The following is a 17,858-nucleotide window of genomic DNA, read 5'->3' on the forward strand; positions in this document are numbered from 1 at the left end:
TGGCAAGGAATTCCAAAGACTCACAACGCCCTGAGAGAAGAAATTCCTCTTCATCTCAGACTTGAATTGGCTTCAGGAGGTTAAAATCCTGTTTTGTTTCCCCTGCTGATTTATCTCCAGTGACCAGACAATCGGAGTGAATGAGGGGCGGGGCTGGAGGACTGAGCGGGACAGCCTGGTCCTCCAGCCAATCGGAGTGAATAAGGGGCGGGGCGGGAGGACCAAGCGGGACAGCCTGGTCCTCCAGCCAATAGGAGTGAATGAAGGGCGGGACTGGAGGACCGAGGGGGACAGTCTGGTCCACCAGCCAATGGGAGTGAATGAGGGGCGGGGCTGGTGGACGGGGCGGGACAGCCTGGTCCTCCAGCCAATCGGAGTGAATGAGGGGAGGGGCTGCAGGACCGTACGGGAGAGCCTGGTCCTCCAGCCAATGGGAGTGAATGAGGGGCGGGGCTGAGTGCGGACCCCCATTGTGATCTGGAGCATGCGCATTGCCGCTCACAGTTGAGGATTGAGGCGGTTGTGGGAATTATCAGCCCGGGAGATACCGCCGGATAAATCAGGAACGAGAGACGGAGCCGGTGGGTGGGTTGGTTTGGAGGCTTCATAAGACATGCTGTATAGGCCCCAAGTCCTCATACGAAGCTCGGATTCGGTATTTAAACGGATGACAGCTGCTCGGGCTTTACCCTCAGACAGGCCCGGGTGAACGGCCGCCATCTTGAGACGGGCACAGCTTGCGGCGGAGCGCGTGCGCAGACAGAGGGAGTTCCAGGCTCATTCCAGATCCCGATTGAATCTGATTGGTTGGAGGACCAGCGTCTCCCGCTCGGTCATCCGGCCCCGCCTCCTCTTCCTATTGGTCCGAGCTGCCGTCAATCAGCCCCTGGGCATTGTGAGCTGGAACAAACCCTTCAGAATTATTGTCAGCTCCCTGGTTTGCAGCTGCGGGGCTTCTCCCTCCCTCCCTCCCGGGAACAGGCCCAGGTTAACGGCCCCATCCTGGCTCAGCCACTGGAGGATGATTCACATCAGAGGATGGGGGAGGGGGACAATAAATCATCGAATCCCTACAGTGCAGAAGGAGACCATTCGGCCCAGTGAGTCTGCACCGACCACAACCCCATCCCTCACTGTTTGTATGTTCCCACAACTCTGGGAGAAGACAGCCTCACACAGCCTGACCTCAGTTCTGGCAAGACCCATTCACCATTCTTTGATTTGATTTATTATTGTCACGTGTATTATCATACAGTGAAAAGTATTGTTTCTTGCGCACTATACAGACAAAACATACCGTTCATAGAGAAGGAAATGAGAGGGTGCAGAATGTAGTGTTACAGTTACAGCTAGGGTGTAGAGAAAAATCAACTTAATGCAAGGTAAGTCCATTCAAAAGTCCGACAACAGCAGGGAAGAAGTTGTTCTTGAGTCGGTTGGTACGTGACCTCAGACTTCTGTATCTTTTTCCCGACCGATAAAGATGGAAGAGAGAATGTCCGGGATGCATGAGGTCCTTAATTATGCTGGCTGCTTTGCCGAGGCAGCAGGAAGTGTAGCAGAGTCAATGGATTGGAGGCACATCTTTGGACTGTGGGAGGAAACTGGAGCACCCGGAGGAAACCCACGCAGACATGGGGAGAACATGCAGACTCCATACAGAGAGTGACCCAAGCCAGGAATCAAACCTGGGTCCCTGGCGCTGTGAGGCAGCAGTGCTAAACACTGTGCCACCCCAGAGGGAGGGGGTGGAATCTGCAAGTAAGGAAAGGAATTGTGAAGATGGTGTGATGGATTTAGCAGGCTGATCAACTCTCATGGTGAAAATTATGGTACAGCCTGCCCTGGAGTCCAAATGAATGGTGGATGGGTCTTGCCAGAACTGAGGTCAGGCTGTGTGGAAGTGGCGTCTGCCAGAGTTGTGGGAACATGGAAACAGTGAGGGATGGGGTTGTATGCAATGAGAAAGCCTGGGACAGTGGACTCAAATACAGATTAATCCTGTTAAATATGGGACAGACAGTTAGCCTGGGAAGAGTGTGTGGGATGAGGAGTCACTGTTTTCAAGGCACAAATAAAGACAGATGTATCATGAAAAATGTAATTCTGTTCAGAATTTCTCTATTTATAAATTTTGTAAACTCCTTTTTCCAGGAAATTAGAGTGTGTGGATTTATGGACAGTAAGCTCAAACTGAACATCACAGAATGATCTGACAGAATCACTCAGTTCACCACAGCCAATATCATCAGTGTTTGAATTTGGAAGGAGCAATGTTTGTCTGTGAGACCATTTCAAACATCAGTGTGACAGGAAAAGCATCAAAACACATCCTGGAATGAGAGTGCTGCAGAGCACTAACCGTGAAAGATCTTTAAATCGTTAAACAGCCTGTAAAAACATCAGACCGCTCGCAGCGGGGAGTAACTACACGTACTCTGTGTGTGTTCAACTGATTCTGCAACCTGGAGAGGGACAAGGAAACTGGCACCATGGAGAAATCGTGGAAATGTGAGGACTGTGGTAAAGGATACAATTCTTCATCCCGGCTGGAAATCCATCGACGCGTTCACACTGGGGAGAAGCCATTCAGCTGTTCCGTGTGTGAGAGGAGATTCACTCAGTCAGCTGCCCTTCGGTTACACCAGCGGGTTCACGCTGTGAAGAAGCCATTCAGCTGCACAACCTGTGGAGAGAAATTCCAGACTTCATCCCTTCTCACTGAACACCAGCGGATTCACACGGGTGCCAAACCATTCATTTGCTTTGTGTGTGGGATGGGATTCACTCAGATATTCGCTATCCAGTCACACCACCGAATGCACACGAAGGAGGATCCATTCAGGTGCACCACCTGTGGAGAGAGTTTCAGGCAGTCAACCGACCTCAATAAACACCAACACACTCACACTGGGGAGAAGCCGTTCACCTGCTCCGTGTGTGGGAAGGGATTCCCTTGGTCATCCCAACTGCTGTCACATCGGCGAGTTCACACCGGGGGGAGGCCGTTCACCTGCTCATTGTGTGGGGAGGGGTTCACTCAGTCACAACGTCTGTTGAGACACCAGCAAATTCACAAGTGACTGTTTGCTGCTGTTAAAAACATTCAGGATCGATAGTCTGACAATATCTGGTTTGATTCTGCTGATGTTAACAATCCGATAACTAGCTAGAATCTGGAGATGTCACGATTTTTGGGCTGTTTTGTCCCTTTTTAAAATCGCCATCTGTGATCTTTCTCCTCAATTCAAGAACCCTCAGCAGTTTAGTTGCAAGAAAAGTTATGAAGTTTTCAAATTCAGTCCTAAATTGATCTTTGATACAAAATGTACAATTCAGTGTCTGAAATGTTCCACTGATTAACATCTCCAATTAAAAAGTGCTGATTAATCCTTGCTGACAATTCTTACTGACTTCTTCACAGTGCCGTGTCCATTATGAAATTAAATGATGAAAGGAAGCGAAACAAAGAAGTGAAATATTGCACAGTCACATCAGTCTTCTGTGGCAAAGAGTTCCAACAGATTCACCACTCTCTGGCTGAAGAAATTCCTCCTAATCTCTGTTTTAAAGGATCGTCCCTTTAGCCTGAGGTTGTGCCCTGTAGTACTCCGGTTTACACACTGGAATACTCCCTTGGCCCTTTAGGATAATGTCACTGCAGTATATGGGATCTGCAGAAACATTTAATTACATTCTACCAGCCACCTGGTATGCTTAACTGTGGAAACCCTTTTCCATTAAGGTCTCAGATTACTACAACAGATATGCATTGTTCTGACTCGACGAGCTGGGCTGTGGAATTAATTGGATAGATCTTCCAGAGAGCCAGCAGAGACATAATGGGCCAAATGGTTTCTATTTATGCTGTATCATTCTCTAAAACAGTGAATATTCAGTATCAGGGAGAGAGAGAAGAACCAGTGACTGTGCGTTTGAACCCAGCCAGAATCAGCACCATAAAAGGAGGAGTGAGAGGGGAAACGGTATAAAAGCTTTGAAACCATTGCATGGTCCTGCAGCAGAACTTTGAGAAATGGAGCACAGCAATGTACCAATTCTCAATATTTCATTAATTTACCTCAAATGCTTACAACGTTATTATGAATTAATTGCATGAGGTTTCAATGGCGGTTATTACCCAGCATTCGCTGCGGGTGTGACAGTGCCCTATTCACTGCACAGGAGCCCGGTGCGCAAGCGCAGTGCTGTATCTGGCGCATGCGCAGTGTCACTTTGCTCGGAGCCCTGCGAGTGCTGGAGACGCTTATTTCAAGGGGTGAGAATCGGTGGGGCGGAGGGAGGAATGGAGCCGGGAGTCGGGGTGGGGAGGAAACAGAGGCTTCACAAACATCTGCTGTAGGCCGCAAGGTCTGAATAAGAGCCTTCCGGTCCCGGGTTTGCAGCTCCGTGGATTTTATCCGGGATCAGGCCCAGTGCCGCGGCCGCCATCTTTGTTTAGCGGGGAGCAGAGCGCATGCGCGGCCAGTGGGCGGAGCTTCAGGATTTGGGTGACCAGGAGAGACAATGTTTGAGTCATTGACTGACAGGCCGGGTTAATGGATGCTGCCTTTCACCTTCTCAATTTGCAGCGACGGCTCGCCGTCTTTTATACACTTTAATCATACAGACATTAGCGGTTACTTCGTCATTAGCTTTGGGTGCTTACCTGTACTTAGCCAATTGGGCTCCCCTCGCAATAATTGACCTCCAATCACATTCCTTCAAAAACAACCGTTAACAAAAGCCCACAAGTTTCGGTTCCGCTTTATCTTAAGCTAAGCTGACCATCTGGACCTCGCGGTCTGGTTTTTTTTGTCTGTTCCGTATTTTTTATACAATAACAAGCTGTAGCTCAAAGGTTAGTTCGTTATTTAGTCAGCAACAGAATGATCTTTGTTAACCACAGGATAAGTGCTGGGTGCAGCCGGTCCTGTAGTCACGTACGCATTAACTTTCAACGGTCACAGTCTTAATTTCACTCCAACAATCACATCTCATTTATCTAAAATCCAATGAGCACAGATGCACCCTGCCGAACCTTTCCTCATAAAACAGACCTCTTCATGCCCGAAATCAGCTCATGAACCTTGTCTGAATAGCTTCCAATGTAAGTATATTCCATCTTAAGTAATCTTATGCTAGAAAACAGGAGGGGAGAATGTTATGGATTTATATTCAGGGCGGACAAATGACTGTTGGGGGTGACACAGTGGTTAGCACTTCTGTCTCATAGCGCCAGAGACCCGGTTCAATTCCAGCCTCGGGTGATTGTCTGTATGGAGTTTGCACATTCTCCCTCTGTCTGTGTGGGTTTCCTCTGGGTGCTCTGGTTTCCTCCCACACTCCAAAGAGTGGGTTGATCGACTATGCTAAATTGTCCCTTTGTGTCCCAAGATGAGGGGGAAGGAAAGGATTAGTGATGTACGTACATCAGGTTTCAGGTATAGGGCCTGAGTAAAGGTGATCTGTTAGAAACTTGGTGCAGACTCGATGGGCTAAAAGGCCTCCTTCTGCACTGCAGAGATTCTGTGATTTTGGAATCTCCTTTTACAGATGGTTAGAAGAAGAGGATTTTTACAGCAATCTCAAGCCCCCCAAAAATGTGTATTTCTTAATTTCAAGCCACAATTGACACATGACTCTTGTAATCTCCTTTTGCAGCGAGTTGGAACATTTGAAGATTGCAATTTTTCTCTGATTCCAGTGCTTCTGACATCTTTCCAGCCGCAGGTTTTAAATGAGAAAATAGTGAAATTGTTTCAGAGGTGAGTATTATTGAACATTTACCTATAATTTTGAATTTTCGTCCTGTGCTCTGTTATCTGTACTCTGGTTCCACGTCTCTGGGGCTGGTGTGACTCCGTTACTGTGGATCTGAATCCATGTCCATCCATTGCTTTGTTTCAGCTCTGCCCTCCCTGATCACCTCTCTGTCATTGTCAGTTCAGAGAAGGATCTGCAGGCTGATACCTGGGATGAAGGGATTGTTTTGTGAGGAAAGTTTGGGCCTGTATTGACTGGAGTTTAGAGGTGATCATAGTATTGACATCAGATTGTGAGGTAGTGATTAGTATAGATGAAGAGAGGATGTTTCCAATGTTGGGGATTCTAGAATTAGTCGGCAGATTGTCAAAATAAAGGGTCCCCCATTTCTGATGGCGATGAGGAGAAATGTCTTCCCTCAGAGGGCCGTTAGTCTTTGCAATTCTCTTCCCCAGAGAGCAGTGGAGGCTGCATCATTAAATATACTCAAAATACAGAGAATTCTGATTGAAAAGGGAGTCAAGGGTGACAGGAAGAAAAGTGGAGTTAAGATCACAATCAGATCAGCCATGATCTTGATGGGGAGACGATGGCCTTGTGGTATTATTGCTGGACTATTAATTCAGAAACTCAGCTAATGTTCTGGGGACCCGGGTTTGAATCCTGCCATAGAATCATAGAAACCCTACAGTACAGAAGGAGGCCATTCAGCCCATCGAGTCTGCACCGACAACAATCCCACCCCACAGCAGCTGGTGGAATTTGAATTCAATTAAAAATATCTGGAATTAAGAAATTCCTGATGACCATGAAACCCTTTCGATTGTCGGAAAAACCTATCTGGTTCACGAATGTCCTTCAGGGAATGAAATCTGCCATCCTTAACTGGTCTGGCCTTCATGTGACTCCAAAGCCACCACAATGTGGTTGACTCTCAACTGCCCTCCAAGGGCTACTAGGGATGGGTAATAAATGCTGGCCAGCCAGCAACATCCATGTCCCATGAATGAATAAAAAAAATTCAATTGAACAGCTTGGTGGGCTGAATTTCTAACTATTTCTTATGATCTGTCAGGAACATGAAATGGTGAGTGTCGATCAGCATTAATTAGCACCTTCAGGAGAATTGGGTAGTTTATATTATAGAACTCATAGAAACCCTACAGTGCAGAAGGAGGCCATTCGGCCCATCGAGTCTGCACCGACCACAATCCCACCCAGGCCCTACCCCCACATATTTACCCGCTAATCCACGCATCTCAGAACTCTAAGGGGCAATTTTTAACCTGGCCAATCAACCTAACCCGCACATCTTTGGACTGTGGGAGGAAACCGGAGCACCCGGAGGAAACCCACGCAGACACGAGGAGAATGTGCAAACTCCACATAGACAGTGACCCGAGCCGGGAATCGAACCCGGGACCCTGGAGCTGTGAAGCAGCAGTGCTAACCACTGTGCTACCGTGCCGCCCCTAAAGTTTAAAGTTTATTTATTAGTCTCAAGTAAGGCTTATATTAACACTGCAATTTCTCTTAAAGACATTGAGATCCTTTGCTCCCTCAGCTTGACACATTGATTTGTCTGGCTAAAAAGTCCCTTTCCTAATGTTCACAATTAAAGGGCTGGTTTCCTGAGGAGATGGCTGACATTTAAAAGAACAATAAATTAATATAGGACAGAGATATGCCTAGTGTTGTTATATTGTAGATTTGGTATATTATTTATGGTTCTGTAACAAAGTACATTTATTATTATTTCTCATCTTGTAATGTAACACTGAAACTATGTTATATATTTCCACTCATCGAGTCATTACAGCGCAGAAGGAGTCCATTCAGTAACTCGAATCCATGCCGACTCTCTGTAGAACAATCCAGTCAGTCCCATTCCCTTTCTATATTCCCGTTCCCCTGCAACTTTATTTCCTTCATGTGCCCATCTAATTTCTGATATATATTAAAGGGGACAGTAAACTAATATCGGACAGAGACACGTCTGATGTTGTTTTTAATTCATCCTTGGGACACGGGCATTGCCGGCTGGGCCAGCATTTATTGCCCATCCCTAATTGCCCTTGAACTGAATGGCTCGCTGGGCCATTTCGGAGGATGGTTGAGAGTCAACCACATTGCTGTGGCTCTGGAGTCACATGTAGGCCAGACTGGGTAAGGACGGCAGATTTCCTTCCCTAAAGCACATTAATGAACCAAATGGGTTTTTCTGGTCAATCAACAATGATTTCATGGTCATCAGTCGATTCTTAGTTCTAGATTTTGTTTTTAAATTCAAATTCCACCATCTGCCGTGGCAGGATTCAAACCTGGGTCCCCAGAACATCAGCTAAATTTCTGGATTAATAGTCTAGCGATAATACCACGAGGCTCTCCGCTTCCCTGTTATATGGTACAGATTAGATATATTATTTATAGCTCTGTAATAAAATACACTTATTATATCTGGCTGTGTAATTTTGGACGACAGCTATATTATATATTTCCAACAATCTCTTCCCTCAGAGAATTGTTAGTATCAAGATTTCTCTTCCATAGGGACCAGTGGAGGGATTGAATGTATTCAAGGATGAGTTAGACAGTTTTTGAATGACAAGGGAGTCAATAATTATTGGGAACAGGCTGGAAAATGGAGAGAAAGCTCAGATGAGGAAGGATTTCTTCACTCAAGGATGTGGTGATGTTTTGGATTCTCTACCCCAGAGGACTATAGAGCCTCAGTCATCAAGAATTTTCAAGAGAGGGATTGATAGGTTTCTAGATATTGAAGATATCGATGGATATGGGGGACAGTGTGGGGAAAATAATGCAGAGGTAGATCAACCAATAATCTGAATGAATGGTTGAGCAGACTCGATGGGCCGAATGCTGACTGCAGCTCCTATTTGTTCTGATTTCTGTGCTGGACAGGAAGCAGTGAGCATGGATCTGTCAATCAGCCTCAATCAGCACCTTCAGGAGAATTGGGAGGGTGAATATTAGATACAGCAGAGTGAGAATGGAGGGAGAGTGTGTGGGATGGAGGCTCACGTCTTTTGGGGAATGGGAGAGGAAAGAACGTTCATTAGAATCACAGAATTGCTGCATCTTATCAACCGTCCCTGAGCTTTCACAATGAATCCCACTTCTGAGGACACCCTTATCTCTGACTTGTCCGTACTGCTGGCAGTCTCACAAAGCAGCTGCCTGTGTGCTGATACGGGAGGCCCTGCTGGGCAAGTTTAATGCTCCATGACTGTGTCTTTAATGAATGCTCCATAAACTAGAAATGTAGATTTGAATTTCGATCATATTCTGAATTGCGATTTCTTTTTTTCTAAATTGACTTACAGGATATTAGACAAGGAGAAATCAGACAGAAATCTCCAACATCACATCGAGATCTGACAGAGTGACTTGATTTCTTGGGACCTGAATATCATCGGCTTTTGAAGCTAGCAGGAGAAATGTTTGTTTGGCCTCTTGGCTTCAAAAGATTGTAAACATCGCTGTGACTAGGAATGCACTGAGATACACACACCCGAGTGAGAGTGTTCCAGTGCACTGAGTGTGGAAAGAGCTTTAACCAGTTACACAGCCTGAAAATACATCGCAGCATTCACAGGGGAGAGACTGTACCCGTGTTCTGTGTGAGATTTAACTGATTGTTTAACCTGGAGAGTCACAAGGACACCCGAACCATGGAGAAACCGTGGAAATGTGGGAAATGTGGGAAGGGATTCAGGTTCCCATCTCTACTGGAAATTCATCAACGCAGTCACACTGGGGAGAGGCCGTTCACCTGCTCTGTGTGTGGGAAGGGATTCACTGACTTACCTAATCTGCAGAGACACCAACGAGTTCACACTGGGGAGAGGCCATTCACCTGCTGTGTGTGTGGGAAGGGATTCAGTCAGTTATCCAGCCTGCAGAAACACAATCTCACTCACACCAATTGGAGACCATTTAAATGCTCTGACTGTGGGAGCGGTTTCAAAAGCTCTGGGGAACTGCTGTCCCACCAGCGCGCTCACATTGAGGAGAGACCGTTCAGCTGCTCTCACTGCACAAAGAGATTTAGAACTTCATCCAACCTGAAGATACACCAGCGAGTTCACACTGGGGAGAGACCATTCACCTGCTCTGTGTGCGGGAAGGGATTCACTCAGTCATCCCATTTACAAACACACCAGGGAGTTCACACTGGGGAGAGGCCGTTCACCTGCTCTGTGTGTGGGAAGGGATTCGCTCAGTTATCCAGCCTGCAGAAACACAATCTCTCTCACACCAATGAGAGACCATTTAAATGCTCTGACTGTGGGAGTGGTTTCAAAAGTTCTCGGGAACTGATGATTCACCAGCGCATTCACACTGAGGAGAGACCGTTCAGCTGCTCTCACTGCACAAAGAAGTTTAGAACTTCATCCGACCTGCGGAGACACCAACGAGTTCACACCGGGGAGAGACCATTCACCTGCTCGGTGTGTGGGAAGGGATTCACTCATTCATCAAACCTGTGCAGACACAATCTCACTCACACCAATGAGAGACCGTTTAAATGCTCTGACTGTGGGAGCGGATTCAAAAGCTCTCAGGATCTGGTGTCCCACCAGCGCATTCACACTGAGGAGAGACCGTTCAGCTGCTCTCACTGCTCAATGAGATTTAGAACTTCATCCAATCTGCAGATTCACCAGCGAGTTCACACCGGGGAGAGGCCATTCACCTGCTCTGTGTGTGAGAAGGGATTCACTCAGTCATGCAGCTTGCAGAAACACAAAGCCACTCACACCAGTGAGCGACCATTTAAATGCTCTGACTGTGGGAATGGCTTCAAAAGCTCTCAGGATCTGATGTCCCACCAGCGCATTCACACTGAGGAGAGACCGTTCAGCTGCTCTCTCTGCACAAAGAGATTTAGAACATCATACAACCTGCTGAAACACCATCGAGTTCACACCGGGGAGAGACCATTCACCTGCTCGGTGTGTGGGAAGGGATTCACTACTTCATCCCACCTGCGCAGACACAAAGTCACTCACACTAATGAGAGACCGTTTAAATGCTCTGACTGTGGGAGCGGATTCAAAAGCTCTCAGGACCTGGTGTCCCACCAGCGCATTCACACTGAGGAGAGACCGTTCAGCTGCTCTCACTGCACAAAGAGGTTTAAAAGGTCATCCAGCCTGTGGGAACATCAGCGAGTTCACACTGGGGAGAGACCATTCCCCTGCTCTGTGTGTGGGAAGGGATTCACTCAGTCATCCAGCCTGCAGAAACACAAAGCCACTCACCCCAAGGAGAGCCCCTTTAAATGCTCTGCCTGAGAGGCCGGCTTCAAAAGCTCTCAGGAACTGATGATCCCCGAGCACATTCACACCAGGGAGAGGCCGTTCAGCTGCTCTCACTGTTCAGGGAGGTTTAGAATATCATCAACACTGCTGAAACACCAGTGAGTTCACACCGGGGAGAAACCATTCACCTGCTCGGTGTGTGCGAAAGGATTTACTCGGTTATCCAGCCTGCCCAAACACAACATCATCACACCCAGGAGAGACCCTTTAAATGTGGGCGTGGCTTCAAAAGCTCTCGGGAACTAATGTCCCACCAGTGAGTTCACACCAGGCAGAGGCTGGTCACCTGCTCTGACTGGGAAGGGATTCACTCAGTCAGCAAACTTGGTGAAACACCAGTGAGTTCACAAGTGATGACAGTTCTGGGATTATTCTTGTGAATCTTTCTTGCCCCTTCTCCAGTGCCTCTATTTCCTTTTTCTAAATGGAGATCACAAATAGAACGTAGAACAGTACAGCACAGGAACAGACGCTTCAGCCCACCATGTTGTGTCGAACATGATGCCAAATTAAACTATTCCTTTCTGCCTGCCCTTGGTCCATACTCCTCTATTCCTTGCATATTCATGTGCTTATTTAAAACCCCCTTAAACGCCCCTATCGTATCTGCCTCCACCACCACTCCTAGCAGCGCATTCCAGACACCTACCACTCTCTGTGTAAAAAAACTTACCTCTCACATCTCCTTTGAACTTTCCCCGTCTCACCTTAAGTGCATGCTCCCTGGTATTAGACATATCAATTCTGAGGGAAAAGATTCTATGTCTCTCATTTTATAGACTGCTATCAGGTCTCCCCTCACCCTCCACCGCTATCGAGAAAACAACCCTCGTTTGTCAGTCGCTCACACCCTCCAATCCAGGCAGCATCCTGGGAAACCTCTTCTGCACCCTCATCAAAGCCTCTGCATCCTTTCTGTAATGTGGCGACCAGAATTGAACGCAACATTCTAAGTGCGGCCCAAACAACTTTTATAAAGCTGCAACATGGCATGCTGACTCTTGTACTCAATAAAGGCAAGCATGCCATATGAACAAAGAACAAAGAACAATACAGCACAGGAACAGGCCCTTCGGCCCTCCAAGCCCGCGCCGCTCCCCGGTCCAGGATTGAATCCTGAATCCAGGATCCCCGCCCAATTTTCCAGCCTATCTACATACCAATATCCTATCCACCGAGCTGTCCCTCACAGCTACGATGCTTTGTTCATTACAACCTATTAACTTACCCCCACCCCCCCCATTCCAGACCATGTGATCTCCAGGGAGAGGCAAAAACCCAGAGTGAAAAACCCCAGGGCCAATATGGGGAAAAAAAATCTGGGAAATTCCTCTCCGACCCCCTGAGGCGATCGAAACGAGTCCAGGAGATCACAATGGCCCCGATCGGAAAATGCTTCCCAACCCTAGTCATTTCCACTTCCACGAACACCATATGAATTCCCTGCCCCCGAGACAGGTTCCCAACTATCCGCAGTCTCACTCTGTACTGGCACCAGCAAGATGATCATAGAATGAAGCCTTGAAACGAGAAACCAGGAACAATTAGCCCGCGCCGCTCCCTGGTCCAAACTAGACCATAAAGAAATGCCTTCTTTACCGACTAAATATTTGTGTGGCTAATTTCAGGAAGCTATGGACTTGAACCCCAAGATCCCCCTGTACATTAACTGTATACTTATCCTTAATATTTGATCTCCCAAAGTGCAGCACCTCACACTTGCCCGGATTAAAATCCATCTGCCATTTCTCCGCTCATATCTGCAGCTGATCTACATCCCACTGTAACCTTTCACAACCTTCTACATTATCTACAACTCCATCTAGTTTTGTGACATCTGCCAGCTTACTAACCCACCCATCCACATTTTCATCAAAGTCATTTATATAGATCACAAATAGCGCAGGTCCCAGTACGGATCCCTGCAGAACACCACTAGTCATGGACTTCCAGCCAGAAAAACACCCTCCACCACTACTCTCTGACTTCTATGGGCAAGTCAATTCTGAATCCAAGCGGCCAAGTCACCGTGAATCCCATGCATCTTAATCTTCTGGATGAGCCGACCATGAGGGACCTTGTCGAAAGCCTGACTAAAATCCATGTACACAACATCCACTGCTCTACCCTCATCGATCACCTTTGTCACCTCCTCGATAAAATCAATCAAGTCAGTAAGATGTTGATGGTGCTCCCACTGCAGTCCTGTGATGAAAATATAGACTGGTTGGTGAAATGTAGATAACAGGTAGAATTGATATCTAATGAGGACTTTATACTTTAGAATTGAATAAAGGGCTCATTGTTACTAACGGGGAAAGAAGGGTTAAAACCCTTACCCAGAACCCTTTTCACACACACGTGGACATCTCTGAATCTGACACACACCAAATGGAACGTTACACAAGGGGCTGGAATTCACTGGAATTTCTTAACAACCTTTCAATAGAAATGTCCTGGTACCGACTGTGACAAAGGACACAACAGACAGCAAGAACCAGGAGGAACCTTTAACCCAGAGAATGTTAATCACCTTGTTCAGGACACCGGTGCCAGGCACAGGAGGATCCCAGGAAAAACGGAACATTTAATTTCTGTGTTTCACAATTCTAAATGTCTGATTCTTTAACAAAGGAATGTTTAAAAACAGCATTGTGATATTCCAAGGTCAATTGTGTCTGGGAAAGGGGCACACTGATGTGTTTTTATTTTAAACAGGAGGATCCATTGAAAAGCAGCTCTGGACGATACGAGCACCTCCTGACCTTTCAATTCATTTCAAATCACCCATCGCTTTCCGTGGAATATTCTTTATTCTTTCCTGGGATGTGGACACTGCTCGCAAAGCCCCAGCACACGTTGCTCAGCTCCTAATTGTCCCTGAATGGAGTGACTTGCTCGGACATTTCAGAGGGACAGTTAAGATTCACCCACATCGCTGTGTGGGTCTGGATTCACATGTAGGCCAGACCGGGTAAGGATGGCAGATTTCCTTCCCTAATAGGGGGTATTAATAGGGTGAACCGGATGGGTTTTTACAACAATCCCTGACAGTTTTATGGTCACTGTTACTGAGACTAACTTTATATAATTCCAGATTGATTCACTGAATTCAAATCCCACCGGCTGCCTGTCCCCAGATCCTTTGCTGGGTCTCTGCATTACTCGGCCAGAGACATTCCCACCACCTCCCCCTGAATGGAATATTCCACAGACCCTTAGTTAAACGGAAAGGAGAAAAGAGAAAGGCTTTGACCTTTCACAGAAAGCAGGCAGTCTGCAGTTAGCCTGGAAGCTGTCAGCTGTGGATCCAGGAGCTGTGAACCAGCTGTGGGACCAGGAGCTGTGAACCAGCTGTAGGACCAGGAGCTGTGAACCAGCTGTAGGACCAGGAGCTGTGGGACCGGGAGCTGTGAACCAGCTGTGGGATCGGGAGCTGTGAACCAGCTGTGGGACCAGGAGCTGTGAACCAGCTGTGGGAGCAGGAGCTGTGGGACCGGGAGCTGTGAACCAGCTGTGGGACTGGAAGGCTGGAGGGCCATGAGGAACCAGGGCTGTTCCTCATGTTTAAATCCCTCAGCAAGAAGACAGTGAAGCTCAGGCTTTGAGGAGTCCACAGTTTTGAGATCATAGAGGATAGTTGAAGGGTTGTTTAGTGGGAAGCGAATGGAAGGACCTCATAAAAGCTTGGAGAATCGCTGGAACACTGAGGAGGATTAAAGTGAATTCTGGTGAGCTTTGACGTACCTTCCATATGTTCACAGGAACAGAAGTGAATGAACCTTCAAGACATTAAGTATCAGGGAAATTTTGGGTAGAAGTTAAAACGTAGAACTGTTTCTAACATAAGTCTTTTTAACCGACAGTGTTAAGTTTGTAGTGTTGGTTTTTAATTTTCTTTTGTTTTATATATATATTAAAGTATGTTTTTGTTTAAAGATTCTTATGACATTATTCTTTCAGTTAATCACTGGCTATTTGAATTTTTCTTCAAACATTAACGGCCCCAACTAGGATTATAACGATATTCACAGAAAATATTTCAAAACAAATCAAAGATGAAAAAATATAATATCCCTTACTTTGTATGGCTTCGCCAGCTCTGCTTTCAGACCATTTATTTAGATTCAAAACACTGGTTTTAGACCCACATTTCTCCCCTTCAAACAGAATGTGAAATTCTATCCTATTGTAAGATCTGGGTTTGGCTCCAATCTCAATTGTAACAGTCAAGTCAGTTACCCATTGGAATAAGTTGTGAAAGGAATCTGCAGCTCCTGACTAGTTACGGACTGTTCCAGGTACAAGAATGTTGTCACAGAATTTATTAATTGTAATAAGTATAAAATCACAATATTTAAACACAGTGGATCAGTCCACTCACTCTGGAACACCAGCTCTCGGCTTCTGGTTGACTGTGGCTGTCGGCTGTTCTGTTGACCAAAGTCTATCTTCTTACTTCATGTTGTGTTGTGTTGCGCACCGAGCTCCGGAAAATTGTCACTCATCAACCCTCGCTCACAACTATCTCTATGCGGTATTCGCTCATTCAGCTTTGTCACTCGTCTCCTGTGGTTCTGATTGGCCTCAGCAGCACATGATCAATCCCTGATTGATAAAATGGTGCATGATTAATGTTTGATTGGTCCCTGAAGGATATTGGTCATCTTGCTGATGTCACTTCCTATGAACTCATAGAATCCCTACAGTGCAGAAGGAGGCCATTTGGCCCATTGAGTCTGCACTGACCACAATCCCACCCAGGACCTACCCCCGCAACCCCACGTATTTACCCAACTAATTCCCCTGACACTAAGAGGCAATTTAACACAGCCATTCAATCTAACCTGCACATCTTTGGAGTGTGGGAAGAAACCGGAGCACCTGACGAAAACCCACGCAGACACGGGGAGAATGTACAGACTCCACACAGTTGCTCAAGGCCGGAATTGAACCCGGGTTCCTGGCACTGTGTGGCAGCAGTGCGAACCACTGTGTCACCGTGCTGCCCCGGTCACCTTGCTGATATCACTTCCCATTAACTCCTAACTGAGTTAATCCAGGATCTCAGTCACTTGCAGCAACATCCTTTTCTTCATTGCTTTTCTCTGCTGCTGTAGTAAGTTCAAAGCTTTTCCACTGAGAAAACAAGGCAGCACAAGGTAATTTGTGTGTCTGCTTCTTTGTAATAAAAGGACGTGTGGTGTCACTTCCTAATGACTGATGTTCTGCAGTTTTTGGAATCTGAAACAAAAACAGAAAATGCTGGACAATCTCAGCAAGTCTGACAGCATCTGTAAAGAGAGAATAGAGACAACATCTTGAGTCAGGATGACTCTTTGTCAGAGATGAAGACAAGAAAAATCGGACAAAATTTATCCTGTGAGGGTCAAGAATTGGGAAGCAATCGATTAAACCTCCTCTGAACCACTTTCAATGCATTTGTATCATTTCTTAAATAAGAGACAAAGCTGCACCCAGTGTTCAAGATGCAGTTTCAGCAACGCCCTGTATAACTGAAGCAGAACATCTTTACTTCTATGTTCAATTTCTCTCGTAATAGAACAAAGAACAAAGAGAATTACAGCACAGGAACAGGCCCTTCGGCCCTCCAAGCCTGCACCGACCATGCTGCCCCGACTGAACTAAAACCCCCTACCCTTCCGGAGACCATATCCCTCTATTCCCATCCTAATCATGTCCTTGTCAAGACGCCCCTTAAAAGTCACTACCGTATCCGCTTCCACTACCTCCCCCGACAACGAGTTCCAGGCACTCACTATTCTCTCTGTAAAAAATGTGCCTTGTACATCTCCTTTAAATCTTCCACCTCGCATCTTAAACCTATGCCCCCTGGTAATTGACTATTCCACCCTGGGAAAAAGCTTCTGACTATCCGCTCTTAGGGCGGCACGGTAGCACAGTGGTTAGCACTGCTGCTTCACAGCTCCAGGGATCTGGGTTCGACTCCCGGTTTGGGTCACTGTCTGTGTGGAGTTTGCACGTTCTCCTCGTGTCTGCGTGGGTTTCCTCCGGGTGCTCCGGTTTCCTCCCACAGTCCAAAGATGTGCGGGTTAGGTTGATTGGCCATGCTAAAAATTGCCCCTTAGAGTTCTGAGATGCGTAGGTTAGAGGGATTAGTGGGTAAATATGTAGGGATAAGGGGGTAGGGCCTGGGTGGGATTGTGGTTGGTGCAGACTCGATGGGCCAAATGGCCTCTTTCTGCACTGTAGGGATTCTATGATAAGCTCTGTCCATGCCCTCATAATCTTGGAGACTTCTATCAGGTCTCCCCTCAACCTCCGTCGCCAGTGAGAACAAATTAAGTTGCTCCAACCACTCCTCATAGCTAATGCCCTCCATACCAGGCAACATCCTGGTAAATCCTTTCTGTATCCTCTCCAAAGCCTCCACATCCTTCTGGTGGTATGGCGACCAGAATTGAACACTCTATTCTAACTAAGCTTCTATAAAGCTGAAACATGACTTGCCAATTTTAAAACTCAATACCCCGGCCGATGAAGGCACGCATGCCGTATGCCTTCTTGACTACCTTCTCCACCTGCATTGCCACTTTCAGTGACCTGTGTAGCTGTAAACCCAGATCCCTTTGCCTATCAATACACAGAAGGGTTCTGCCATTTACTGTATATTTCCGATCTGTATTAGACCTTCCAAAATACATTACCTCACATTTGTCCGGAATAATAAAGGATAACATTCCATTTGTCAGAACTTTGATTTAT

The 17,858-nt window shown here is 46.6% G+C and overlaps 5 protein-coding genes across 6 annotated transcripts in view; 3 read left to right on the top strand and 2 right to left on the bottom strand.

Annotated features, from left to right (window-relative positions):
• The window catches only part of LOC144485002 (uncharacterized), a 397,873-nt gene that overhangs the window by 189,835 nt on the left and 190,180 nt on the right, over nucleotides 1-17,858 (bottom strand). The gene's annotated exons all lie outside the window — the stretch shown is intronic.
• LOC144484979 (uncharacterized) overlaps nucleotides 1-17,858 on the bottom strand; it is a 565,458-nt gene that overhangs the window by 4,837 nt on the left and 542,763 nt on the right. The window lies entirely within an intron of this gene.
• On the top strand, nucleotides 494-3,458 carry LOC144485005 (uncharacterized). Of its 2 annotated transcripts, none has more exons than XM_078203333.1 (2): nucleotides 494-585; nucleotides 2,155-3,458. In XM_078203333.1, the coding sequence occupies exon 2, from the start codon at nucleotides 2,493-2,495 to the stop codon at nucleotides 3,081-3,083; it is 591 nt and encodes a 196-aa protein (XP_078059459.1). In that variant the 5' UTR covers nucleotides 494-585; nucleotides 2,155-2,492; the 3' UTR covers nucleotides 3,084-3,458. The 2 variants fall into 2 exon arrangements, with proteins under 2 accessions (XP_078059459.1, XP_078059458.1); XM_078203332.1 differs by having other exon boundaries at nucleotides 494-581.
• Nucleotides 4,222-15,078, top strand: LOC144484980 (uncharacterized). Its single transcript, XM_078203306.1, has 6 exons — nucleotides 4,222-4,279; nucleotides 5,103-5,110; nucleotides 5,665-5,768; nucleotides 9,719-10,009; nucleotides 10,094-10,612; nucleotides 15,075-15,078. The coding sequence occupies exons 1-6, from the start codon at nucleotides 4,222-4,224 to the stop codon at nucleotides 15,076-15,078; spliced, it is 984 nt and encodes a 327-aa protein (XP_078059432.1).
• The window catches only part of LOC144484999 (uncharacterized), a 274,616-nt gene continuing 262,480 nt past the window's right edge, over nucleotides 5,723-17,858 (top strand). Inside the window, exon 1 of the mRNA XM_078203324.1 lies at nucleotides 5,723-5,768. The gene's annotated coding sequence lies outside the window, so the exon portion shown is untranslated. The remainder of the gene's footprint in view (nucleotides 5,769-17,858) is intronic.

The sequence above is a fragment of the Mustelus asterias genome, unplaced genomic scaffold (assembly GCF_964213995.1).
Source record: "Mustelus asterias unplaced genomic scaffold, sMusAst1.hap1.1 HAP1_SCAFFOLD_150, whole genome shotgun sequence".
Lineage (NCBI taxonomy): Eukaryota > Metazoa > Chordata > Chondrichthyes > Carcharhiniformes > Triakidae > Mustelus > Mustelus asterias.

Excerpts from the sequence above, each read along its gene's own strand:
- LOC144485005 (XM_078203333.1), top strand. The coding sequence starts at position 2,493 with ATGGAGAAATCGTGGAAATGTGAGGACTGTGGTAAAGGATACAATTCT.
- LOC144484980 (XM_078203306.1), top strand. The coding sequence starts at position 4,222 with ATGCGCAGTGTCACTTTGCTCGGAGCCCTGCGAGTGCTGGAGACGCTT. Across the intron at positions 5,769-9,718 it reads ATAGTGAAATTGTTTCAGAG|ACCATTTAAATGCTCTGACT; the intron begins GTGAGTATTATT and ends CACCAATTGGAG. Across the intron at positions 10,010-10,093 it reads TGTGGGAAGGGATTCGCTCA|TTCTCGGGAACTGATGATTC; the intron begins GTTATCCAGCCT and ends TGGTTTCAAAAG.